Here is a 23,101-nt window from a genome sequence, read left to right as displayed (position 1 = left end):
AAATGTCTTTGCAAAGTCCAAAAACACAATATCCACAGCGGCCCCTCTGTCTAGGCTTCTGCTCACCTCTTCATAAAAACAAATCAGGTTGGTTTGACAACTTCTGTCCTTAGTAAAACCGTGCTGGCTGTCACTTATAATACTATTTTTTTTGTCACATAATCCTGTATATAGTCCCTCAATAGCCCCTCATACATTTTCCCCACGATGGATGTTAAGCTTACTGGTCTATAATTACCCGGGGAAGATCTAGAGCCCTTTTTGAAAATAGGCACCACATTTGCCCTGCACCAGTCCATTGGCACTATACCAGTCATTAGATAATCTCTTTAAGAACTCTAGGGTGTAATCCATCTGGTCCCGGGCCTTGTGTACATTTATTTTATTTAACTTAGCTTGGACCATATCTACATTCAGCCAATTCAGTATATCAACTGATATATTAACAGCACTGGCACCGGCTACATCAGCTGCTCTTTCTTCTGTTGTATATACAGAGCTAAAGAACCCATTTAGTAACTCTGCCTTCTCTTGATCCCCTGTGACCAACTCCCCAATTACCACTATTTAGGGGTCCTACATGTTCAGACCTTGGCTTTTTTGCATTTACATATTCGAATAATTTTTTGTGATTTGTTTTACTATCCTTGGCATTTTTGCTGATTTTATTACCTTTTTACAGATTTTATTATGCTCTTTATAATTTAAAAAGGCTACAGATGTACCCTCAGATTTGTATTTTACAAATGCCCTTTTTTTGTCATGTATTGCCCTTTTTACAGAAGATGTAAGCCATGTGGGGTTTAATTTTAGTCGTTTATACTTGATACCTATAGGAATAAATTTTGCACTATAATTACCCAAAGTAGATTTGAAAATCTCCCATTTATCATTTGTACCATAATTTGACATTAGTTCTTCCCAGTCTATATCCTGAATTGCAGCCCTCATCCTGGAGAAATTGGCCTTCTTAGAATTAAGTGTTTCTGCCCTCCAAGATTGGGTTTGTTTTTTACAGTATATGTAAAATATAACTATATTGTGATCACTGTTACCGAGGTTTTCAACAATGTTTAGCTAGGTGGTGGTACGTGTCAAAGTAACATCCACATGAATGCCAGGAGCCAAGGTTTTCCAGCAGAACATTGCCCAGAGCTTCACATGCTGGCTTGCCTTCTTCCTATAGTGCATCATGGTGCCGTGCCTTCTCTTCTCCAGGTAAAAGATGTGGACATGCTCGGCCGTCAACATGATATAAAAGAAAACGTGATTCATCAGACCAGGCCACCTTCCTCCATTTGCTCCATAGTCCAGTTCTGATGCTCACATGCCCATTGTATGCGCTTTCTAGGGTAGACAGGAATCAGCAGCAATCCTAACCGGTCTGCAGCTGCGCAGCAAGCTGGGATGCACTGTGTGTTGTGACACATTTCTATAATAGCCAGCATTAACTCAGCAACTGTTCTGTGGGATCGGACCAGACGGGCTAGCCTTCGATGCCCACTTGCATAAATAAACCTTGGGCGCCCATGACCCTGTCGCCGGTTCACTGGTTGTCATTCTTTGGACAAGATTTGGTAGGCAATAACCACTGCATACTGGAAACACACACCAAAACCTACCCTTTTTGAGTTGCTCTTTCATAGTCTTCCAGCCATCACAATTTGGCCCTTGTCAAAGTCGCTCAAATCCTTACACTATCCCATTTTTCCTACTTCCAACACATCAACTTCAAGAACTGACAATTCACTCGCTGTCTAATTTCGCACCCCATGAAAGGTTCCATTTTAACGAGATAATTAATGTTATTTATTTCACCTGTCAGTGGTCTTAATGCTACAGCTGATTGCTGTATATTCTTCATCAAACTCCAGACCAAACCCCAGAATAAATACAGATTCTAAAATAAGTACAGTCCCCAAAATAAATACAGACCCTAAAATAAGAACATACTCCAGACACCAAAATAGACTCCCTAAGACAAAAATAAATGTGGCCCCTAGAATAGCCACAGACTGAACTCAAAATACAGACCCAGACTAGACACCAGAGTAAATACAGACCTCAGACTAGACCTCAGAATAGAGGCATTCAAATACTACAGACCCCATACCATATACCATAAACAAATACAGACCTCAGTCTAAATCCCCTAAATAAATACAGACCCTAGACATTTAAAATAAATACAGACCCAAGAACAGACCCCAAAATAAATACAGACCCCAGAATAAATACATACATCAGACCAGACCCCAGAATACAGTCCCCTTAATAAAATAAACAAAATCAGAATAACTACAGCCCACAAGACAAACCCCAGAAAATAAATACAGACACATAATGAATACATAACTTAGACCAGACTCCGAAATACACACCCCAAAATACAGACCCCCAGAACAGATCTTATAAATAAATACAGACTCCAAAGCAGATCCCCTAAATAAATACAGACCCAGAACAGACCCCCTAAACTAATACAAACCCCCAGACCACTTAAACAAATACAAACCCCTAAGCCAGACCCCCTCAATAAATACAGACCCCAGAGCAGATCCCAAAATAAATACAGACCCCAGAATAAATACATAAATCCGACCTCAGAATACAGTCCCCTGAATAAATACATAAATCCGACCTCAGAATACAGTCCCCAGAATAAAAAACAGACCAAAGAATAAAAACAGACCCCAGAATAACTACAGACCCTAGGTCAATAAGCCTAAATAAATACAGACCCCAGCCTTACAACAGACCCCTAAATACAGACCTCAGAATAAATACAGACCTCAGAACAGATCTTAAAAATAAATACAGACTCCAAAGATGATCCCCTAAATAAATACAGATCCCAGACCAGACCCCTAAATAACAACAGGCCCAAAGCAGCTCACCTAAACTAATACAAACCCCCAGTCCCCCTAAACAAAGACCAACCTCCAGACCAGACCCCCTCAATAACTACAGACCACAGACCAGAACCCTTCAATAAAAACAGACCATAGACCAGACCTCAGACACATACACAGCACAGCTCACACTAATTCTCCCTGGAACCTTGCTGCACCACTCTCTGGCTTCAGGATCAACACACATATGGTCATGTGACCTTATCTGTGCAAAACCTTCTAGAGTAACACCTCCCGCAAACAGTTGTCCTATAGAAATCTTTGCACATCACAGTTTCATCACGATTTTTGCGCCGATTCGCAGCAAAATCATGACAAACCATCTATATGCATTAAATCCCCATAATAATATTTTTTTTTTACATAAAAATGTGCCCCCAATCCCTGTTGTGAAGTGGCACCCTAGGCGGTCGTCTACTCTTTGTAATGGGCCTGTTTCTGACTTCGGATATGCTGGTGGGGAGAAACAGGGGTCTAGAGTCCCCCGTTGTAGTTATTGGAGGGGATTCTAGCAGCCAGGTTCATACCGATTTATTGTTTATCTCCTATCATATGCTACAAGTGATAAACGTTTATGTCTAAAGCAGGATCGTAGCTAAAGGCTCATGGGCCCTGGTGCAAGAATTCAGCTTAGGCCCCCCTACCCCTCCCCAACACCACCAGCCTATGCCCAGCTGCCTTGCCTGACAGACCACATGAATGTCCTCATAGCTGACCCACAGTATAATGCCACCACACTGTATAATGCCCCCAATAGATGCCCCATACACTATAATTCACCATACAGTATAATGTCCCCATAGCTGCCCCATACAGTATAATACTCCCATACAGTATAATGCACCATAGCTGCTCCATAAAGTATAATGCCCCCATACAGTATAATGCCCCCATAGCTGCCATATACAGTATAATTCCCCCCATACAGTATAATGCACCCATAGCTGCCCCATACAGTATAATCCCCCCATAGAGTCTAATGCCCCTCTTAGCTGCCCCATACAGTATAATGCCCTCCATAGCTGCCACATACAGTATAATACCACCACACAGTATAATGCCCCTAATAGGTGGCCCATACAGTATAATGCCCCCCTACAGTATAATGCCCCTCAGCAGCTACCAAATGAGCCCTCTCCTCCCATACCCAGTATAATGCCCCCAAATGTATGTGCCTAATAGAAAAATAATGACATAATTACTTACCTATCCCCGTTCGGATGGAGGAGATCTTTTTCCTCCTCTGCACTGTGCTGTGAGTGACTCGGCGCAGACAGGCACAATGACATCACTACATCGCGCCAGGCCGCTCGCGGCACAGTGAATGCTGGAGCAAGGTTCCATCATTGAACCCAACTGAATGTGCGTCCTGCGGACGCAGATTCAGTTGGAGGCAGGACCAGCGCGGTCAGCGTTGTGTGGCAATGGGTGACCTGCAGGCAGTGGCAACCGTTGTGACCCCTATAGCTACGCCACTGGTCTAAAGTACCACTGTAAAATCTTCAATCTACTACTAGTATTGAAGTTTACAGAATTAAATGCCAATAGTGGCTTTAATGTAAAACTCAACATATTATGCAATCAATTTACATCTCTAAGAACATGAAACCTATTTAATTTCTCATCGCCTTCTAAAGAAAATGACTTACTATTTCTTCTTTTATACGCTCAGTGATTTTCTCTGTGGCCTCTTTGTGGGCATGGAATAAACTAATCACACTTGTTTTGTCAGGATCCAAGATATTTCCATCTTCATCTCGTACAATCAAATCAAGCTCAAGAATTCTGCAGTTAAAACAATCACGATTGAACACATCATTCCAATATCATATCTTGTAAAATGAAAAGCAAATATTGGACATTTATTTAATAAAACAATTATATGCATTTTATCACTGTGTAGGGGTTATCATATATTGTAAGTGCTTTATAAAGAATACATTGATACAGTATGATTCTATATATCATTTTTCAATTAGCAATTATAAAATATTTCTATAATTGAGTGAACAAGTCAATGATGTCTGTATATTGTAGGCTAAAAATGGAAAGCTATAACTCAATAGATCATGAACTCTTCTGACCCATGTGCTTCTGTAAAAATATTACTACCAAGGATTAGGCAATAAAATATACTATATGAAGCTTACTATACATAAGGATCACAATGCAAAGACAATGTGGTGGATTTATTAACTTTTCTACGGCAGTTATTTAGCGTAGGAAAAGACGCAAACTTATCAAACGTTGCAACTTGAGCAACACATTTTGTATGCATTTATTCCATCTACGCCGCTCTCCTGAATATTGGGCGAGGCATAGCAAAGGGGTGTGACCTGGAGCGGCCTGACAAATTTACTATACTTTTCGCAAGAAACTAGCAAATTATAGCAGAAATCTATGCTCGTAGCTGGCGTACATTTCACATTTGGGCGCATGGACAGCCAAAGATGCACCTAATTTGATGCATTTTGCACCAACGAAAAATAAGTCTAAGACTGGCATTTTAAATTGTAATAGTATATTTAGTGTGTTTTTATTGTTTTCACATATATTTAGTGTATTACTGATGTATACGTATGTATAATGTATATCTATTGCATATATGAGTCATCTCAATAGTCTTGAGGCACACAATATTGGATCAGAATATCTAGTATGGTTCTGTCTGGTCTTAAGAAGAAAGTCTTTGTAAACTGGTATACCATTTGTAAAAATATGAATACCATATGAGGAATGCACTCTGCTTCTAATGTATGCATTTTATCAGCAGTAGTATCTATGATAATGAACTCAATCCTATACGTGACACAAGATGATTGGCTATGCTTGTCCACTTGCTTGATAGTAAAATTGTTCAAACAAAGAACGCTCAGAAGGGGATTGACTTCTCACCAACTTGTGTATGCGTCTCCTTTTCCAACGGCCGTTGTCTGTTTTTTAATTAGAATCACAGTGAACTAAACCAGATAGCCTTTGTCTATCACCGAATAGCAAGACTCCTCTAAAAAAATGCCCCTCCCCCCCAATGTCTTTCATTTCAGTTTGTCAAATGTACAAAAGCAGCTTAATTTTTTGATTCTACTAGTTTTAATGTAGATTTAAAGGCTATGGGGGAAATGTATTAAGACTTGCGTTCCAATTTTAATATAAAAATAGCTGTAGTAAGATGCGCCTAATTTTATAGGAGGACATGATCATAAAGAATATTCCTCCGTGAAATAGAGTTTACTCAGGTCAGGAGTTAGATTTATGTTATACAGTGAATTAGACTCTTTTATCACTTTTTTCCAGAACTTATGAATCTACCAAGTGTGGAAGGCAAAGGGAGTATTCTATATTGGAGATAATTGTATTGAAAGGGTAATTCAGTCTTTCCAGCAGCTCAAGGAAAGGTTTTCTCTCACAAATGACTTTCACCTACCCTACCTGCAGCTTAGCCACACAGTTGAAGCCCAATTCCCAAATTATCAATTCTGCGGTAACTCCTTCCCTATACCTAAGTATTTATTGGCAGTTACTGGCCAAAGACAGTTTCTATTCTGTATAGTGAATTATTTTGCCAAAAAAGAACTATCCTTATTAGTTGTCTCGTTGGGAGGTGGAGATGGGGAGTTTCACAGCAGAAGAATGGCAAATGGTCCTGGCCTCTCCAAAGCAGGAGTCTCCAAATTATAGCGAAAGGATATCTCAAGTATATATCCTTCATAGAGCTTACATGACTATAGGTAGACTAAGCAAATTCAAACCTGATTTTCGAGATGTGTGCTCAAATGCATGGAATCCTACAATTTATTTTTCCATTTACTAAGGTCATGCCCCACCTTGAAAGGCTATTGGAAACAAATTAGAAAAATCCTACATGATTTTTAGCTGGTTACGGTGCCAGATGACCCTAAGACTGTTCATTGACTCAGAGAAATTTCTCTCCTCAAATTTCTCTGTGAGACCCCATACCACTCTAGAAAAATAGTGGGAAAATTCTGGATGGCTCCTAAACTTTCTGCCCTCTAGGACTGGACTGGATACATTCAGTTAATTTAACGGTGCCTCTTTAAAAATGGTTCTAAGCAAATTAATAAAGAAGTTAATTTCCACAGTATCTGGGATAGATGGATAAATTCCTCAAATACCATTTTCTCTAGCTGCCCGTCTTTTGATGACCCATAAGCACAACTGTATAAACACAATAACCCTTGGTTGTGTTATTTCACCACCTTATTCATACCCAACATAATTTAATATTGCTACTGTTATAAAATGCATAGGTTCTTTATGTACTGATTTTTTTCCCATTCGATGTGTACATGCTCATCTACGTAGGTTTCCTCTCTTTCCTTGGTGACATGATATAGGCCTAACACACTACACATGGTTTGTTATTTTGGTTCTTTCTTCCTTTCCATTACTGTTTTGAAGAGCTATGTATGTCATTAATGAACAAAACATGTTGTATTTTCAGATTTGCTTTCATTCAATAAACTTTATTTATTTTTATTTTTGTTTAAAAAAAGGCTATGTCCGCCTGCACAACCATTTTTGTTATTGCTCAAATGCCTCCTCAAATGGAAAATACAGCAGGTTTGCAAATAGTCTTGATTAAACATTTCCTGTGGTTTGTATCTTCAGCTCCTATGCAGACTTATGCGTATCCATGGTAAAAGAGAATAAACAAAACCTGCGTAGTCTGACCCTCCCCTACTTTTTACTAACTTACATTTGATATGACTGCAGGATCAGACTACACGGTATATGTTTGTTGTCTGTTAGGCCCCATGCACACGACCGTAAAAAATCTCAGTAATTGCGGACCCATTCAGTTCTATTGGCCGCGGACACCTTTTCGTATTGCTACGGATAGGTGTCCGTGCCGTAGAACAGTGTCGGGAATTACAGAGCATGTCCTATTTTTCGTATTTTACAGGCCGTGATCCCATACTTTTGTATGGGAGGACAGGCCAAAAATGAAGGCCGCGACCGTGGATGTGCATAGGTCTACATAAGATTTGTATAAAGAAAACAAAAATGCAAAGTTGCTTCATTTTTCTCTTTAGATGCATTGGGACAATATAAAAAATAATTGGTTGATTACAAAATGTCAAAACACACTTTTCTGACATGACATCACGAACAGCTTTTATCTATAAATATATTTGCCAAGCAATAGTTGTATGTATCTCATGAATTGCATGTGTTTGTGACTGTGTGCAAGAATGTGTTCCTATAGGCTGCAAATGTCACACGACAGGTACTATTGTTGAAGCTGCTAGGGTATGTTCACACGGCCTATTTTCGGCCGTTTTTCAGACCGTAAACGCCCGAAAAATCAGAAGCAGAACGCCTCCAAACATCTGCCCATTGATTTCGTAGGGAGAACAGCATTCTGTTCCGATGAAGCATTTTTCGCAGCGTTTTTTTACGCGTAAAAAAATGGCCGCGAAAAAGAAGTGCAGGACACTTCTTGGGACGTTTTTGGACCCATTTTCCATAGACTAGTAAAAAAAGCTCCAAAAACGGCCGTAAAAAACGCTGCGAAAATCGCGAGTGGCACAAAAAATATCTGAAAATCAGGAGCTGTTTTCTCTTGAAAACAGCTCCATATTTTGAGACGTTTTTGAGTTTGCATGTGAACATATCCCTAAACTACAAGACTTTTGTGTGTAGCCCCAAGCTTAAAGGGACAGTTTCATGATTATTTTATTTTTTTATTAATTTATGTGTTTTTATTTAATAAAGTATTATATTGACTTTATTTATTTTTTCACATACTATGTTTTTTTTTTATTAACACTTTCTTACTGTACTGGGGGCTGCCATGTTTTATTTCATCTGTGTATGTGTCTCTTAACAACACATACACAGACGGAATACGGCAGCACAGTGTATAGGATACAATGAACGTCTCCTGTTCATTGCATCTGTCTCTGTACTGCGCAAGTGACCCAGGATTTGTGCAGCCCCACCTATTACATGGTGCACACAGCTGCTCATGCATGGGCAGGTGAAAGGTTCTCTTTAACCTATCAATTCCCTACAACAGATTTTAAAGCCTGTAATAAAATAAAAATACGGTATATAAAATAATGTATTCTCCTTTCTGCAGTATGCATTGTAAACCTGAAGGTAGACTAGAAGAAGAAAGCTTACTTGTTGCCATAGTCAATTTTTGAAGTCACTTTTTGCTTAAGCTCTTTTAATTCATCCTTTGGCAATGTACCAGAAAGGAGCTGTGCTCGCCATTCCATCAAATCACACATCATTGACTGGACCTGCTGGAATTTCTCCATTTTGCTTGACTGGAACAAGACAACACACAAAGGTTAATGGCTTCATAATAATTCGACAGAATGTGAACATTTAATATAAAAAATGTTGATGCCCTACATTTGAGAGCAACCATTTTATTCAGCACCAGGTTGGAGAAAGGTAACAAATATGAAGAAATATCATAAAAATATCATAAAATTACAAATTTTGCTGACACTAACATAGAAGTGTAAGGAATAAAGCAAAACAGTAAAATACTGCACCAATACAAATTATATATAAGAAAAACATCTGAGCATAGTGCATATATATGTAAATTAAATGCATCTATGCTACTGAGGGTGTTAGATGATGTTTCCTGGATTGATTCGAATGAAAAGAAAGGTGTTCATCATGGGTACCATATTTATCAAGCCCTCCATCACTTTTTCTGACAACTACAACATTTTATAGACATAAACCTTGCATAGTCCAGTAGTTGCTCTGTATTCCTCAACAAAGGTGTGCTATCTTGTGGAATACACTGGGCACTAGACTGGAACTATATTTGTTAATGTGCCCAATTTTTGACAGTATGCTAGTCAGGTGAATAGGTGTCTTTAGCAATATGTGTTCCAACTGCATATGGAGAATACAGTGGAGAAAGAAGACAATGCTCGACATTTGTGTATAGAAGAAATTGGGGATTATAGCCTAGGCATAAATAGTGCAAACTAAGGAATCATTGCTTTATTTTTAACAAAAGTTATACATTTTAAAGCCATGAATTAAGATGTGGCCTACTTGGTGGGTGAAGTCCAAGGCGCCAGACTTTCTATGCCTACAAGCTCCTGAAATCGAAATCTGGAACTGGTTGAGTCAATGGACAAAAGACCATTCCGACCATTATTCCATCATTCCACCATACTCTCTGATTTGTTGTTGTGTTCTGGTTCTTGGACAATGTTTTCCGTGTTTTAAACACTTCTCGTGTTTAATGATACATTTTCATGATGAAACTTGGTGAAAGAGAAACCTACTCACTGACTCTCTTGTAGATGTAATAATATAAAATTTCACTTTTATTAAATATATATTAAGAATTAAAGATAGCACGAAGCTTCATTCCTATATTCCACCTAAAATAATTGGTTTATTGTGGGGGAATCATTGCTATCGAGGATCAGATCCATGAAAAGTAAATCTCTGTCTGAACTCACGGCTGTACAATCTAGCAACCTAGTTGCTGCCCCACATTTGGTATAGTACTCAGAATATACATGAGCATATTCATATGTGTCTCAACGCGTTTCATCTGCAGTATGACGCGCCAACACCTAAGGAAACTATTTTTTCTTTTTTGTCTATTAGATATTGAAGATATTATTAGAAAATATATTATTAGTAGATACCAATTAGTATGAGCGCCTGAGTCGTGATATTCAAACTCCGTCAGCCACGATGAGAGCCGCACGCGGCGGCAAGTATCTACTAATAATATATTTTCTAATAATATCTTCAATATCTTATAGACAAAAAAGAAAAAATTGTTTCCTGAAGTGTCGGTGGGTCATACTGCAGACGAAACGTGTTGAGACATACATGAATACGCTCATGTATATTTCTAAATACTATACCAAATGGGTGGCAGGAACGAGGTTGCTAGATTGTACAGCTGTGAGTTCAGATAGAGATGCACTTTTCATGGGTCTGATCCTCGATAGCAACGATTCAATTGTTGTAAATTGAATGAAACAGAATGATGTTTGGGTCTTTATCAACCCCTTAACCTGTTGCGGACCTGCTCCGCAATAGTACGGCGCGCGCCGCTTATTGAAGCAGACCTGCACCATACTATTGGAATAAATGGTCACTATGTGAAATCGCATAGTGATAACACAGTGACGGTGGTCATTAACAGCCGTCCGTCTCTGTTACCGGGCTGGGGACCAATCAGCATGCCACCAATCACAGCAGTCTATGACGTCGTCTAAAGGAGAAAGCTCCTGTCGCCATATCTATTCTACTCATTTCTGTGAGATCAGTGAGGAGATCAGAGAAAGACCTACAAGTGAAAAAAAAAAAGCTTTTTATTAACCCCTTCCCGCAAATGGGCGTACAGTAACGCCCTGAGGATGAAGCGGGCACAAGAGCTGTAATATACAGCCAACATCCCACTGCAACAGCGGAAATTACAGCCGTCGTTTAACCCCTAAACGGCATTTAAGTGATTGACACAGAGGGAGGTGGCTCCCTCTGTACCCCATTGGCCCCCCGCGAAAAATCATGTGGTGCCGATGGTTGCTATGGCAGACAAGGACGACTTCCTGGTCGGCCAGGTATGGAAGCCTATTAGGTCCTGCCAAAGGCAGGACCTAATAGACTGACTGTCTGTTGTAAAATGACAGTTACAATGCGCTGCACTAAATAATTGTATTGTACTGGGGATCAGAAGATCAGATCTTCAAGTCCCCAAGTAAGTGTAAAAAAAAAAGTTTGGTCACGTTTTTTCCAAAATAATGGAATAAAAAGTGATCATAAAGTTGCAAGTACCCCAAAATGGTACCAATAAAAACTGCAGTTTGTCACGCAAAAAACAAGCCCTCTCTTCGCTCCGGGGACAAAAAATATGGTGACACTAAAAGATTTTATTTAGTAAAAAGTATTTTTATTGTGTAAAAGTAGTAAAACATTTAAAAACTTTATACATTTGGTATTGCCATAATCGTATAGGACCGCAGAATAAAGTAAACCTGTTGTTTACACTGCACAGAGAACGCCGTTAAAAATGTATAAAAAAAAAACAGTGAGAGAATTTGTGTTTTATGGTCTTCTCACCTCCCAAAATTTTTTATAAAAACTGATAAAAAAAAACCCGCATGTAGCCAAAAATGATACTAATAAAAACTACAGCTCGTTCCATGAAAATCAAGCACTCACACAGTTCGTCAACGGAAAAATAAAAAGTTATGACTCTCGGGAACGCAATAATGCAAAACGACAGCCCACACTAATTTATATGTGCAGCAGTTCTTCATCTAAAACCCCACATCATCATTTGCTAGCCCCCACTAATAGACCCTGTAAATGTAGCGGAAACTATGACATTTTGGGGTCTGTGCTACATATGGGGCTAGTGAAGAAGTCAAAGATTAGTCAATGCTGGAGTGCGGATGTTTTGTACAATACCACAGACACCCTTTAGAAGTGCGACTCCTGCACCCAAAAAAACTGGCCTGTGCATAAAGGATTGGTTCAAAGCGTACGTCACTATCCATGGATAATTAAATGTATTATTAATTTACCCCATTATTACATCATCCTATTATGACCTAATGCACTCGGCTCAGTGTACCTATACCCTGATGCACTCTGCCCAGCTTACATATACCCTGATGTACTCATCACAGCTTACATATATCCTGATGTACTCGGCACAGCTTACATATACTCTGATGCACTCCACACAGCTTACGTATACGCTGATGTACTCCGCACAGCTTACATATACCCTGATGTACTATGCCCAGTTTACATATACCCTGATGTACTCCGCACAGATTACATATGCCTCCTCATTATAAACTGAAACACCAGTAAAACACTAAACAAAACTATTACCAAGCAAAATCTGCTCTCCAAAAGCCAAATGGCAATGGCAGTGTGCCCAAACAGCAGTTTATGACCACAAATGGGGTATTACTGTACGCTGGAGAACCCGCTTAACAATTTATGGGGTGTGTGTCTCCAGTGGTACAAGCTGGGCACAAAACATTGGGCACTGAAATAGCATAACTGTGGAAAAACTGCAATTTTCAATCTGCAACATATAGTGTGTACTCATTTCTGCAAAACCTGTGGGGTCAAATGCTCACTACACCTCATGATAAAATTCCATAAAGGTATGCAGTTTCCCAAGTGGAGTAACTTCTCAGGGGTTTTAACTGTACTGGTACCTAAGCGCAATGCAACATGGCGTCAAAGAACAATTTTGTAAAATCTACACTCCAAAAACTAAATTGCGCTTTTCCCCTTTAGACCCATGTCCAAAAAGCAGTTTACAACCACATATAGGGTATTTCCTTACTCAGGAGAAATTGTGTAACAAATTTTGGGGTGTCTTTTCTCCTGTATTCCTTGTGGAAATTAAAAATTATGAGCTAAAGCTACATATTATTGGAAATAAACTATTTTTTAATTTTCACTTCCCAATTCTAATAAAATCTATAAGACACCTGAGGGATCAAAATGCTCACTACACCTCTAATTTAATTCTTTGAGGGGTATAGTCTCCAAAATGGAATCACACCTGGGGAATTTCTTCTGTACTGGTATTTCAGGGACTCTGGAAATGCGACATGGCCCCGAGAAACCAATTTAGCAAAATCTGTGCTACAAAATACAAATTGTGCTCCTTCCCTTCTGAGCCCTGCCTTGGGTACAAACAGCAGTTTATTACCACATATGGGGTATTCCCGTAATCAGAAGAAATTGCTTTACAATGTCGGGGTGCTTATTCTCCTTTATTCCATGTAATAATCGGAAAAAAAGTAGATTTTCATCTTCACAGACTAACTCCAATAAATTCATGAATAAACCTGTTGGGACAAAATTCTAACTATACCACTAGAAAAAGGGGTGTCGTTTCCAAAACTGGGTCACCTTTGGGGTGTTTCCACTGCTTAGGTCCCTCCAGTGCGTTGCAAATGCGACATGGCACCAAAAACCATTCTAGTAAAATCTGCGCTCCAAAATCCAAATGGCGCACTTTGTGTTCTGAGCTCTGCCGTAGGTCCAAACAGCAGTTTATTACCACATATTGGGTATTTCCGTAATCGAGAGAAATTGCTTTACAAATTTTGGGGTCCTTTTTCTCCTTTATTCCTTGCAAAAATGTGAAAATTCGATATTTTTTCAGAAAAAAAAGTAGATTTTTATTTTCAGAGACTAATTCAAATAAATTTAGCAAAAAATCTTTGGGGTCAAAATGCTAACTATACCCCTAGATAAATTCCCTGAGGGGTGTAGTTTCCAAAATGGGGTCAGTTTTGGGGGTTTCCACTGTTTTGGCCCAAAACACCTGTTCAAACCTGACATGGTGCCTAAAATATATTCTAATAAAAAGGAGGCTCCAAAATCCACCAGGTGCTCCTTTGCTTCTGGGGCCTGTGTTTCAGTCCATTTTCACACTAGGGCCACATGTGGGATATTTCTAAAAACTGCAGAATCTGGGCAATACATTTTGAGATGCATTTCTTGGGTAAAACCTTCTGTAATACAGAAAAAAATGTTTTACAAATACATTTTGGCCAAAAAAAATGAAATTTGTCAATTTCACCTCTAAATTGCTTAGATTCCTGTGAAACGCCTAAAGGGTTAAAACACTTTCTGAATGTTGTTTTGAATACTTTGAGGGGTGCAGTTTTCAAAATCGGGTGATTTATGGGGGTTTCTAATATATGGGCTCATAAAAACCACTTCAGAACTAAACTCGTCCCTGAAAATATAGCCTTTTAAAATTTTCTTGAAAGTGTGAGAAATTGCTGCTAAAGTTCTAAGCCTTGTAAGGTCCTAGAAAAATAACAGGCCGTTCAAAATATGATGCCAACATAAAGTAGACATATGGAATATGAGAAATAGTAACTTTTTTGTGTGCTATTCCTATCTGTTTTACAAGGAGATACATTTAAAATTAGAAAAATCATAATTTTTGCAAATGTTCTCTAAAGTTTGGTGTTTTTCACAAATAGGCAATGAATTTATCGACCAAATTTTTCCACTAACATAAAGTACAATATGTCACGAGAAAACAATCTCAGAATCGCTTGGATAGGTTTAAGCATTCCGACGCTATTACCACATAAAGCAAAATATGTCAGATTTGAAAAATGGGCTCTGAGCCTTAAGGCCCAAACTAGGCTGCGTCCTTAAGGGGTTAAGAAACTAATTGCCATAAATCTAAAATTGTTTATAACTTGGTCAAAAATGATCATTTTTCAAAATAAAAAAAACACTGTTATCTATATTACAGCACCGATCAGATTATGTAGGAGATAGGGCACTTATAATGTGGTGACAGAGCCTCTTTTTGAGTGTTTTTGCTCTCCCGGACTGTGTTTGCTTTTTACAGTATAATATAGATGAAAGAAATGAAAATGCGGCACTCACCCGTTTGCAAATCTTCTTAACTTTATTGTGTCACCTTGGCGAGGGTAAAAGCATTACAGGGAAGACAGCTAGTTGTAGGTTACAGCCTGTTTCGCGCTGGAGATCGCGCTTCTTCTACAAGGTCAGAAGCAGCGCGATCTCCAGCGCGAAACAGGCTGTAATTTCATTTTTTCCTCCCCACCTTCAAAAAGCCAAAGCGTTATTTTTTCATCGCCATATGAGGGATGTTTTTTTGAGGGACAAGTTTTAGTCTTTCATTTTCTTTTATTACGTTCACTGAGCGGGTTAAATAACATTACATTGTAATTCTTCAAATTTTTACGGATGCGTTATGTTAACTTTTTTTAACATTACTTTAGGGAAAAAATGGGAAATGTTTTTTCTTTAACTTTTAATATTTATTTTGGGACATTAAAGTAAAACTTTATTTAACTGTTTTTTTATTTTTTTTAGATGTCCCCCTAGGAGACTTGAAAGCTTGCACTGTATACTGCAATACGCAATATATAGCAATTTTGACAGGCTCCTATTAAGCCTTGTACTTTGTAGTTGGTTAATTGATTAAAAAAAACTATTAACACTTCTATTTTTGAAAGCATTCTTACAGCATTTTTCAGCAACTGCCTAAAACTTTTGCACAGTACTGTATAGCTATCTATCTATCTATCTATCTATCTATCTATCTATCTATCTATCTATCTATCTATCTATCTATCTATCTATCTATCTATCAATCTATCTATCTATCTATCTATCTATCTATCTATCTATCTATCTATCTATCTATCTATCTATCTATCTATCTATCTATTTATCTATCTAGTAAACATTAGGGTCGGAGCAATATTGGGCCTGGGGAACGATGATCACGGCTGTATTAACTCACCGCTCCTCAGGCCTCTTCTCCTCTTCTGCAGCCCGACACACATATTAGGGCTGTCCCAACAGAAAAGAGAGAGGGGTGGAGCCACATGATCAAGCGGTGGAGCCTATTCATAGCGTCGGCGGGAGAAAGGAGAAGATGAAGTAGGAAAGAGAAGTGTCAGGAACAAGCAACAAGGCCTTCCCTCAGCGCACAGGGGCAGACAACCATCATACCATACATGTTTTCCAGTTCCTGACACTGAATCAAAAATGATCACCCATTCACAGGATAGGTGATAATTGTCTGGTCGTTGGGCACCCCATCACTGGGACCCCCACCGATTCCAAGAACAAGGGTCCCGAAACCCCGTTCCTCTTCACTACACCCTTGCAGTTAGGAGGACACTGAATGCTGTGGTGGTTGAGCATGCTTCCACCTCTCCATTCAATGTCTAAGAGAATGATGGAAACAGCTGTACTTGGCTGTTTCCGTCATTACCATACACTTGGAATGCAGGCCCATATTTGCCACTAGGCACTCGGGATGCAGCGCCTATGGCATCCAGTAGGGCTTAAATGGCCTTTTTTTTATTTCCTAAAAAAAAATGAACTGTGACTCGACTGACCGTCAGTCAGATCTCTCACGGGAAGGGGGCGAAGTAGACATTATTTACTTGAATGTATCTTTGTCCTTAGGAAGAGGATATAATTGAAAGCACTGGTGAGGCAAGGGAACCATCAGTTCCCTGCATCACCATTCCGCGCTTTCCTTGTGATGCAGGCGGTGTGCTGCACTGCCAGTGTCATTCAGCTAGTGTAGACCAAATCAGAATGGACCAGGCCTGCATCGCTGGAAGAGAGGACAGCATGAAAATGCCAGAAACAAGGTATGATCGCTAGTAACCTGGTTACTGGTGATCATTCACCTACTTTTGAAAGTAGGAGAATGACAACCAATAACTCCTAGCGCAAGGACACCTTTGTATTTGAAGGAGTCCCTGTACTAGGTTTATTTAGTGGCGCACATAAAATTCTGGCGCATCTCGGGTGATCCTTAAGCATTAGTAAACTAAGTGATGACAGCTCTAAGATGTCATTGGTTAGTTTACACGTGATGCCCGGTTACCTCAGTTCATTGGCTTACTTTTAAAAGTAGGCCAATGAACTGAGGTAACTTGGAACCATGTGATGTAAACTAACTAATGACAGCTTAGAGCTTAGTTTACTGTCACAGTCCCAGGAAAGGTAATTATAATAATTGCTTTGTTTTTTTTAATGTGAAACTAATGTTTTTTTTTTGTAGTTGCTTGTTTTTTTACAGGATCGAATCTGAAGTAGTCCAAAATCCCTGTCTATTATCCCCAATATACCTGTCTAATACACCCAACATCCCTGTGTATTACCCCCTAACATCCCTGTTTATTACCCCCAATATTCCTGTGTATAACTCCCATCATCCCTGTGTATAACCCCAACATCCCTGTATATAACCCCCATCATCCTATACCGGGATGATGGCAGTTATATACAGGAATGATGGGGCTAATAAACAGGTATGTTGTGGGTAATAGACAGGGATGTTGGTGGTAATAGACAGGGATGTTGGGGTAATAGACAGGGATGTTGGGGGTAAAAGACAGGGATGTTGAGGGTAATAGACAGGTGTGTTGAGGGTAATAGACAGGAATGTTGAGGGTAATAGACAGGGATGTTGAGGGTCATGTACACCCATTAGCCCTGCATTTATGTAAGCATCGGGCGCGTGGACATTGAGGAATAACAACGCCGCCCCCTCCTCCTTCTACATGAGAGAGTAGAAGGAGTAGGTGGCGGGTACTAGGAGAGGCGACGTTCCATGTCTTTGATCAACCAGCACTTCCTACTGAACAGAGACACAGTGTGTCATCAACTACCTTTCTATTCACACGACAGGGTCCGAGTGTCGGTGTATAAAACTGCCATTTTGGTCTGTTTTTCTCGGCCGTTTTGTATCCAACTTGCATCTGTTCCGTTTTTGTTCCGAACGGAGTTTACATTTTTAATGGCCGATTTTGACTTGTTTTTCATCAGTTTTTCTCCCAGTCCATTTTAAAAACAGATGAATTTAATTTGTCAATTTTTTGCCACACACTTCCCTCTGCAGATATAGTCACACAGTCCCTGCAGATACTGCCACACACTTCCCTCTGTAGATAATGCCACACACTGCCCTCTGTAGATAATACCACACAGCTCCCTGTAGATATTGCCACAGCCCGCCTGTAGATAATGCCACACACTGCCCCCTGTAATTAATGCCACACACCCCCTGTATATAATGCCACACAGCCCCCTGTAGATACTGCCTTAGCTCCCCTGTAGATTCTGCCACAGCTCCCCTGTAGATAATGCCACACACTGCCCTCTGTAGATAATGCCACACACCTTCCTCTGTAGATAATGCCAAACACAGCCCCCCCTGTAGGTAGTGCCACACAGCCCCCCTGTAGGTAGTGCCGGACAGACCCCCTGTAGGTAGTGCCACACAGCCCCCTGTAGGAAGTGCCACACAGCCCCCTTGTACATAGCACCCCCGTAGATTAGCACCCACCCTGTAGATGGCACCCCCTATCCTGTGGATAGCACCACTGTAGGGGACCGCTCCAGGAGAAGTCCCTGACTTCACAGTCGATGTCAGGGACTTATCCTGGAGCAGTCCCCTACTCCTGAAGCGGAATCCCCGGCCACAGCGGCCCGTCGGCCAGTGATTCCGCTCCAGAAGAAGTCCGTGACTTCACTGTCCATTTATAGAAGTGCTGGCTGTGCAAAGACACGGAACGTCACCAGAAAATAAAAATTTACTCTGGGTGCGGTCACGTGAGGTAACGCTGCCATATATAAACAAACATTATATTAGAAAAGTAATTGTACAAGTCACATTAGTTTACAATACAAATAAAATGTATTCCTGGACAACCCCTTTAAGGGTCTGGGGTCTGAATTTCTTTGTGTTGCTATAGAGGCTGTGGATTTCTGCAGGAGTGAGGGGCCAAAGATGTCTGTGCATCGAACTCTGTAGTCATCAGGAGAAGTCATGGCGATGTGAATGACTCTCCTTTGAGAGAAGAAGTCACCTGTGAGTTACTGGAATTACAGAGTATCTCTCACCTCTCTGGACGTGTTTATTATACTATATACATGTATTCCCTATGAGATAACAATTCTGAAGCATCTAGTCTGTGTTGTGCCATCCTCTATTATTCCTCCTAGAAATGTATGAAAGAAGGCATGGCCTACACCGAGACTTTTTTTATGCAAATAACTGAATTTAACTTTAGAGCTACACACAATAGTTAAAATCAATCAGTAGCACTACAAAAAGTCTCCTAATAGTCCAGACCAAATTGACAACTGGGTGTTACCATTCCTGTTGTCAATTTATTAATACATTTCCCAGAGGAATAACAGAGGAACAGCATGATACGAAGTTCTAAAAAAAGATGCTCCAGAATTGTTATATTATATTGAATGCAAGCATTTACTAAAACAAACATGTCAAGAGTGGTGATAGGTTGTCTTTAAATGGTCTGTATTCTGCCTGTAACTGCTTCTGATCAGTGCGGTATTTTCTTGCATGATCTGCAGCATGATAATATTCTGCAGAGCGCTGTGTAGAACTGGTATCTGACCACTATATGGTCACTTTATTGTGGTATTATTGGCTATATTGGTGTTTGTATAGTCTTAGCATACACTTGTCCCTGACTGAAAAAGCGCCGCCTGTCCCTGAACGTGTGATTAGGTGTTTCAATGCTCCACTTTTATTTTCCTCGCTGTGTTGATGGTGTGGTTTACATATTTAAGGGAGTGGCGAGCGACACAGCCAAATAAAGTGAAATTCGATGCGGCGTACTTTGCTCGCCTTCCATAGGTTTACATCCTTGATCTGCCCCTGTACTAATCAATGTAAACCAGGAACACTCCATAAAACCTGAAGTTTTTCGGCTAGCTCTGACCCAGTCATCCAGATCACAATTTGGCCCTTGTTAAAGTGGAGAGATACCCTTAATTTTGCCCATGGGGGGTCTCTAGACTGCATATAACATATAGTAATGGAGGAGGGGGGCTTTAGTCTGAAAAAATATATATATAGTAAGGGGGGGTCTCTAGTCTGCATGTAATATAAAGTAATGGGGAGAGGGTTCTCTAGCCTAAGTGTAATATATAGAAAGGGGGCCTCTAGCCTTAGTGTAATATATAGTAAGGAGGGGTCTCTAGCCTGTTTATAATATATAGTATGGATGGGTCTCTAGCCTGCTTATAATATATAGTAAAGAGGGGTCTCTGGTCTGCATGTAATATAAAGATATGGGGAGAGGGGTCTCTAGCCTAAGTGTAATATATAGAAAGGGGGCCTCTAGCCAGTGGCGTAACTACGACGGTAGCAGCCGTAGCGGCTGCTACGGGGCCCGCGGCTTGAGGGGGCCCGTGCCGCCAGCCGACACGCCCCCCCCCATATGCCCGGTGGCGCCGCTTGCAGTCGTTATGGCTGCTGCAGCGTTAGCGCCACTACTACAGGGCCTGCGTCGCCGAGCCTCCAACAAGTATGTGCCTGGCGACACAGGCCCTCTCATTCCCGTAGGCGTCGGTAGCACCGGAGGGGGCCCCGGTGCTAGCGACAGCCAAATACATGCATTAGCCCTGAATGGGGAAAAATTACTTGCCCAGTCAATCAGCGCCTTTTAACTACGCTAGCGACGCGATGGCGTCATCGTGCGCCACTTCCGTGCTTGAAAGGCACTGAATGACGGGGCAAGTCATTCTGCCCTGCCAATCAGCGTCATTGAGCGACGTGTCGTTCAGCTCCAGCAGACCTGCTCAAAAGAGAGCAAATCTGCATTGCCATCGGACAGTGCGGGAACGGGATCATGTGAGTATGTAAAGTTTTTTTAGTTTTTTTTCTAATAAAACTGTGAGTGGCATTATCTATAGTGGGGGCTCTATCTAAAGGGGGGGTCGTCTATATGGGGGCACTATATAGGGGGTCTATATGTGGGGATGTGGGCCACTATATACAGGGGGGTCTATTTGTGGGGCACTATCTACAGGGGGGTCTCTATGTGGGCCACTATATACAGGGGGGTCTATATGTGGGGATGTGGAGCTCTATCTAAAGGGTGGTCTATATGTGGGGATGTGGGCCATTATATACAAGGGGGTCTATATAGGGATGTGGGCGGCTACATACAGGGGGGTCTATATGTGGGCCACTATATACAGGGGTGGTCTATATGTGGGCCACTATCTACAGGGGGGTCTATATGTGGGGATGTGGGCCACTATCTACAGGAGGGTCTATATGTGGGGATGGGGATGTGGGCCACTATATACAGGGGGTCTATATGTGTGGATGTGGGCCCCTATCTACAGGGGGGTTTATATGTGGGGATGTGGGGCACTATCTACAGGGGGGGGTCTATAGGTGGGGCACTATATACAGGGGGAGCTATATGTGAAACACTACAGCGGTGGGCTATATGTAGAGCACTATCTATAGGGGAGCTATTTTTAGGGCACTTTCAATAGGGGTGGGCTATATGTGGGACACAATATACAGGGGTGGTTTACCTGTGGGGCACTAGCTGCAGGGTGGATATATGTAGGGCACAGTCTACAGGGGTGGGCTATATGTTGGACACTATCTACAGAGGTGGGCTATACGTGGAACACTATCTATAGGGGAAGCTATATGAGCACAGTGGCTCAGTGGTTAGCACTATTGCCTTGCAGCTCTGGAGTCCATATGTGGGCACTATCTACAGAGGGTTGTATGTGGGACACTATCTGCAGGGGCTTCTATGTAGGGCACTATCTACAGAGGCTCTATGGTGGTCACTATCTACAGAGGGCTATGGGGGCACTATATACAGGGGGCACGTGTATGGTATTATTATAATCAGGGACACAGTGTATGGCGCTTTATTATATTTAGAGGTGTTGAGAATTTTTATTTCATTTATAGTTGCAGAAATGTTTTAAAAGTGAGAAGCTGAAGACATCTGAGCGGAAAACTGCAGAAATGGGTCATGGCTGTAGCGTTCATGGCCACGGGCCATCGGGTTTACTCACCTCCCGACGCCTGCAGCCCTGGATCCGTGAGCGCAGGTCCCCATCTCCTTCCTAGGAGACGCCAGCGCTCACTTCCGCTCCATTCTGCTGTGTCCCGCAGGGTGTGCGCGCACGCTCGTGCCCGGCCTTAAAGGGTCAGCGCGCGCACAAAGGAAATCATCATCAACTGCCATGATTTCCTGGTCTATAAGAAGGCCCCAGGCCTTCTGATCCTTGCCTGAGCGTTGTTAGTCTATCCCAGTCTGTCTTGCAAATGGTCCCTTAGTGTTTCCCCGTTCCAGTTGTTACCCGTGCACTGTTACTCGTTCCTGTATCCCGTATTGTTCTTGTTCCTGAGCCTACCAGTGTTAGAGTCGTGTCCAGTGTCGTTTGCCACGTCCAGTGTTGTTTGCCACGTCCAGTGTCTTCTGCCATGTCCAGTGTCTTCTGCCACATCGGATACTGACCGCCATGTCTGGCGCTACCTGCGGCACCGGCCTCCAACCGTGCTGAAGCCACAGCCACCGTCTGGACTAGTTCAGGTACCCAAGTGTTGCTATCTGCTATTGACTTTTGTGTAGACTGTGACGTGGTCAGCTGCCTTCCTGCTACGGTGGAGCGGCCTAGTGGGTCCACATACCCTGGGACCGAGACAATGGCCAGTAGAAATCCATCAAAGAGGTCTGGACCGGAGGGAGAAGAAAAGAACTAGAATCTGAGACGTCTCTGGTGAGTCACTTAATGTAAATGTTTATTCTGTGTCTAATCAGCACTGTAGTCACTGTATGATCTGCAGCGAGATGATAGAAGGTATGATTTTTTTT

At 41.2% G+C, this 23,101-nt stretch overlaps 1 protein-coding gene across 1 annotated transcript in view; it reads right to left on the bottom strand.

Moving 5' to 3' along the window:
- Nucleotides 1-23,101, bottom strand: part of DOCK2 (dedicator of cytokinesis 2) — a 963,684-nt gene that overhangs the window by 845,687 nt on the left and 94,896 nt on the right. The window contains exons 6-7 of the mRNA XM_075859372.1: nucleotides 9,060-9,208; nucleotides 4,562-4,697 (exon numbers count right to left, since the gene is read on the bottom strand). Of these exons, the coding sequence (XP_075715487.1) occupies nucleotides 4,562-4,697; nucleotides 9,060-9,208 (285 nt within the window). The remainder of the gene's footprint in view (nucleotides 1-4,561; nucleotides 4,698-9,059; nucleotides 9,209-23,101) is intronic.

This window comes from Rhinoderma darwinii, chromosome 3 (assembly GCF_050947455.1).
Source record: "Rhinoderma darwinii isolate aRhiDar2 chromosome 3, aRhiDar2.hap1, whole genome shotgun sequence".
Classification (NCBI taxonomy): domain Eukaryota; kingdom Metazoa; phylum Chordata; class Amphibia; order Anura; family Rhinodermatidae; genus Rhinoderma; species Rhinoderma darwinii.
The sequence above is the reverse complement of the archived record's forward strand: the minus strand, read 5'-3'. Positions and strand labels throughout refer to the sequence as shown.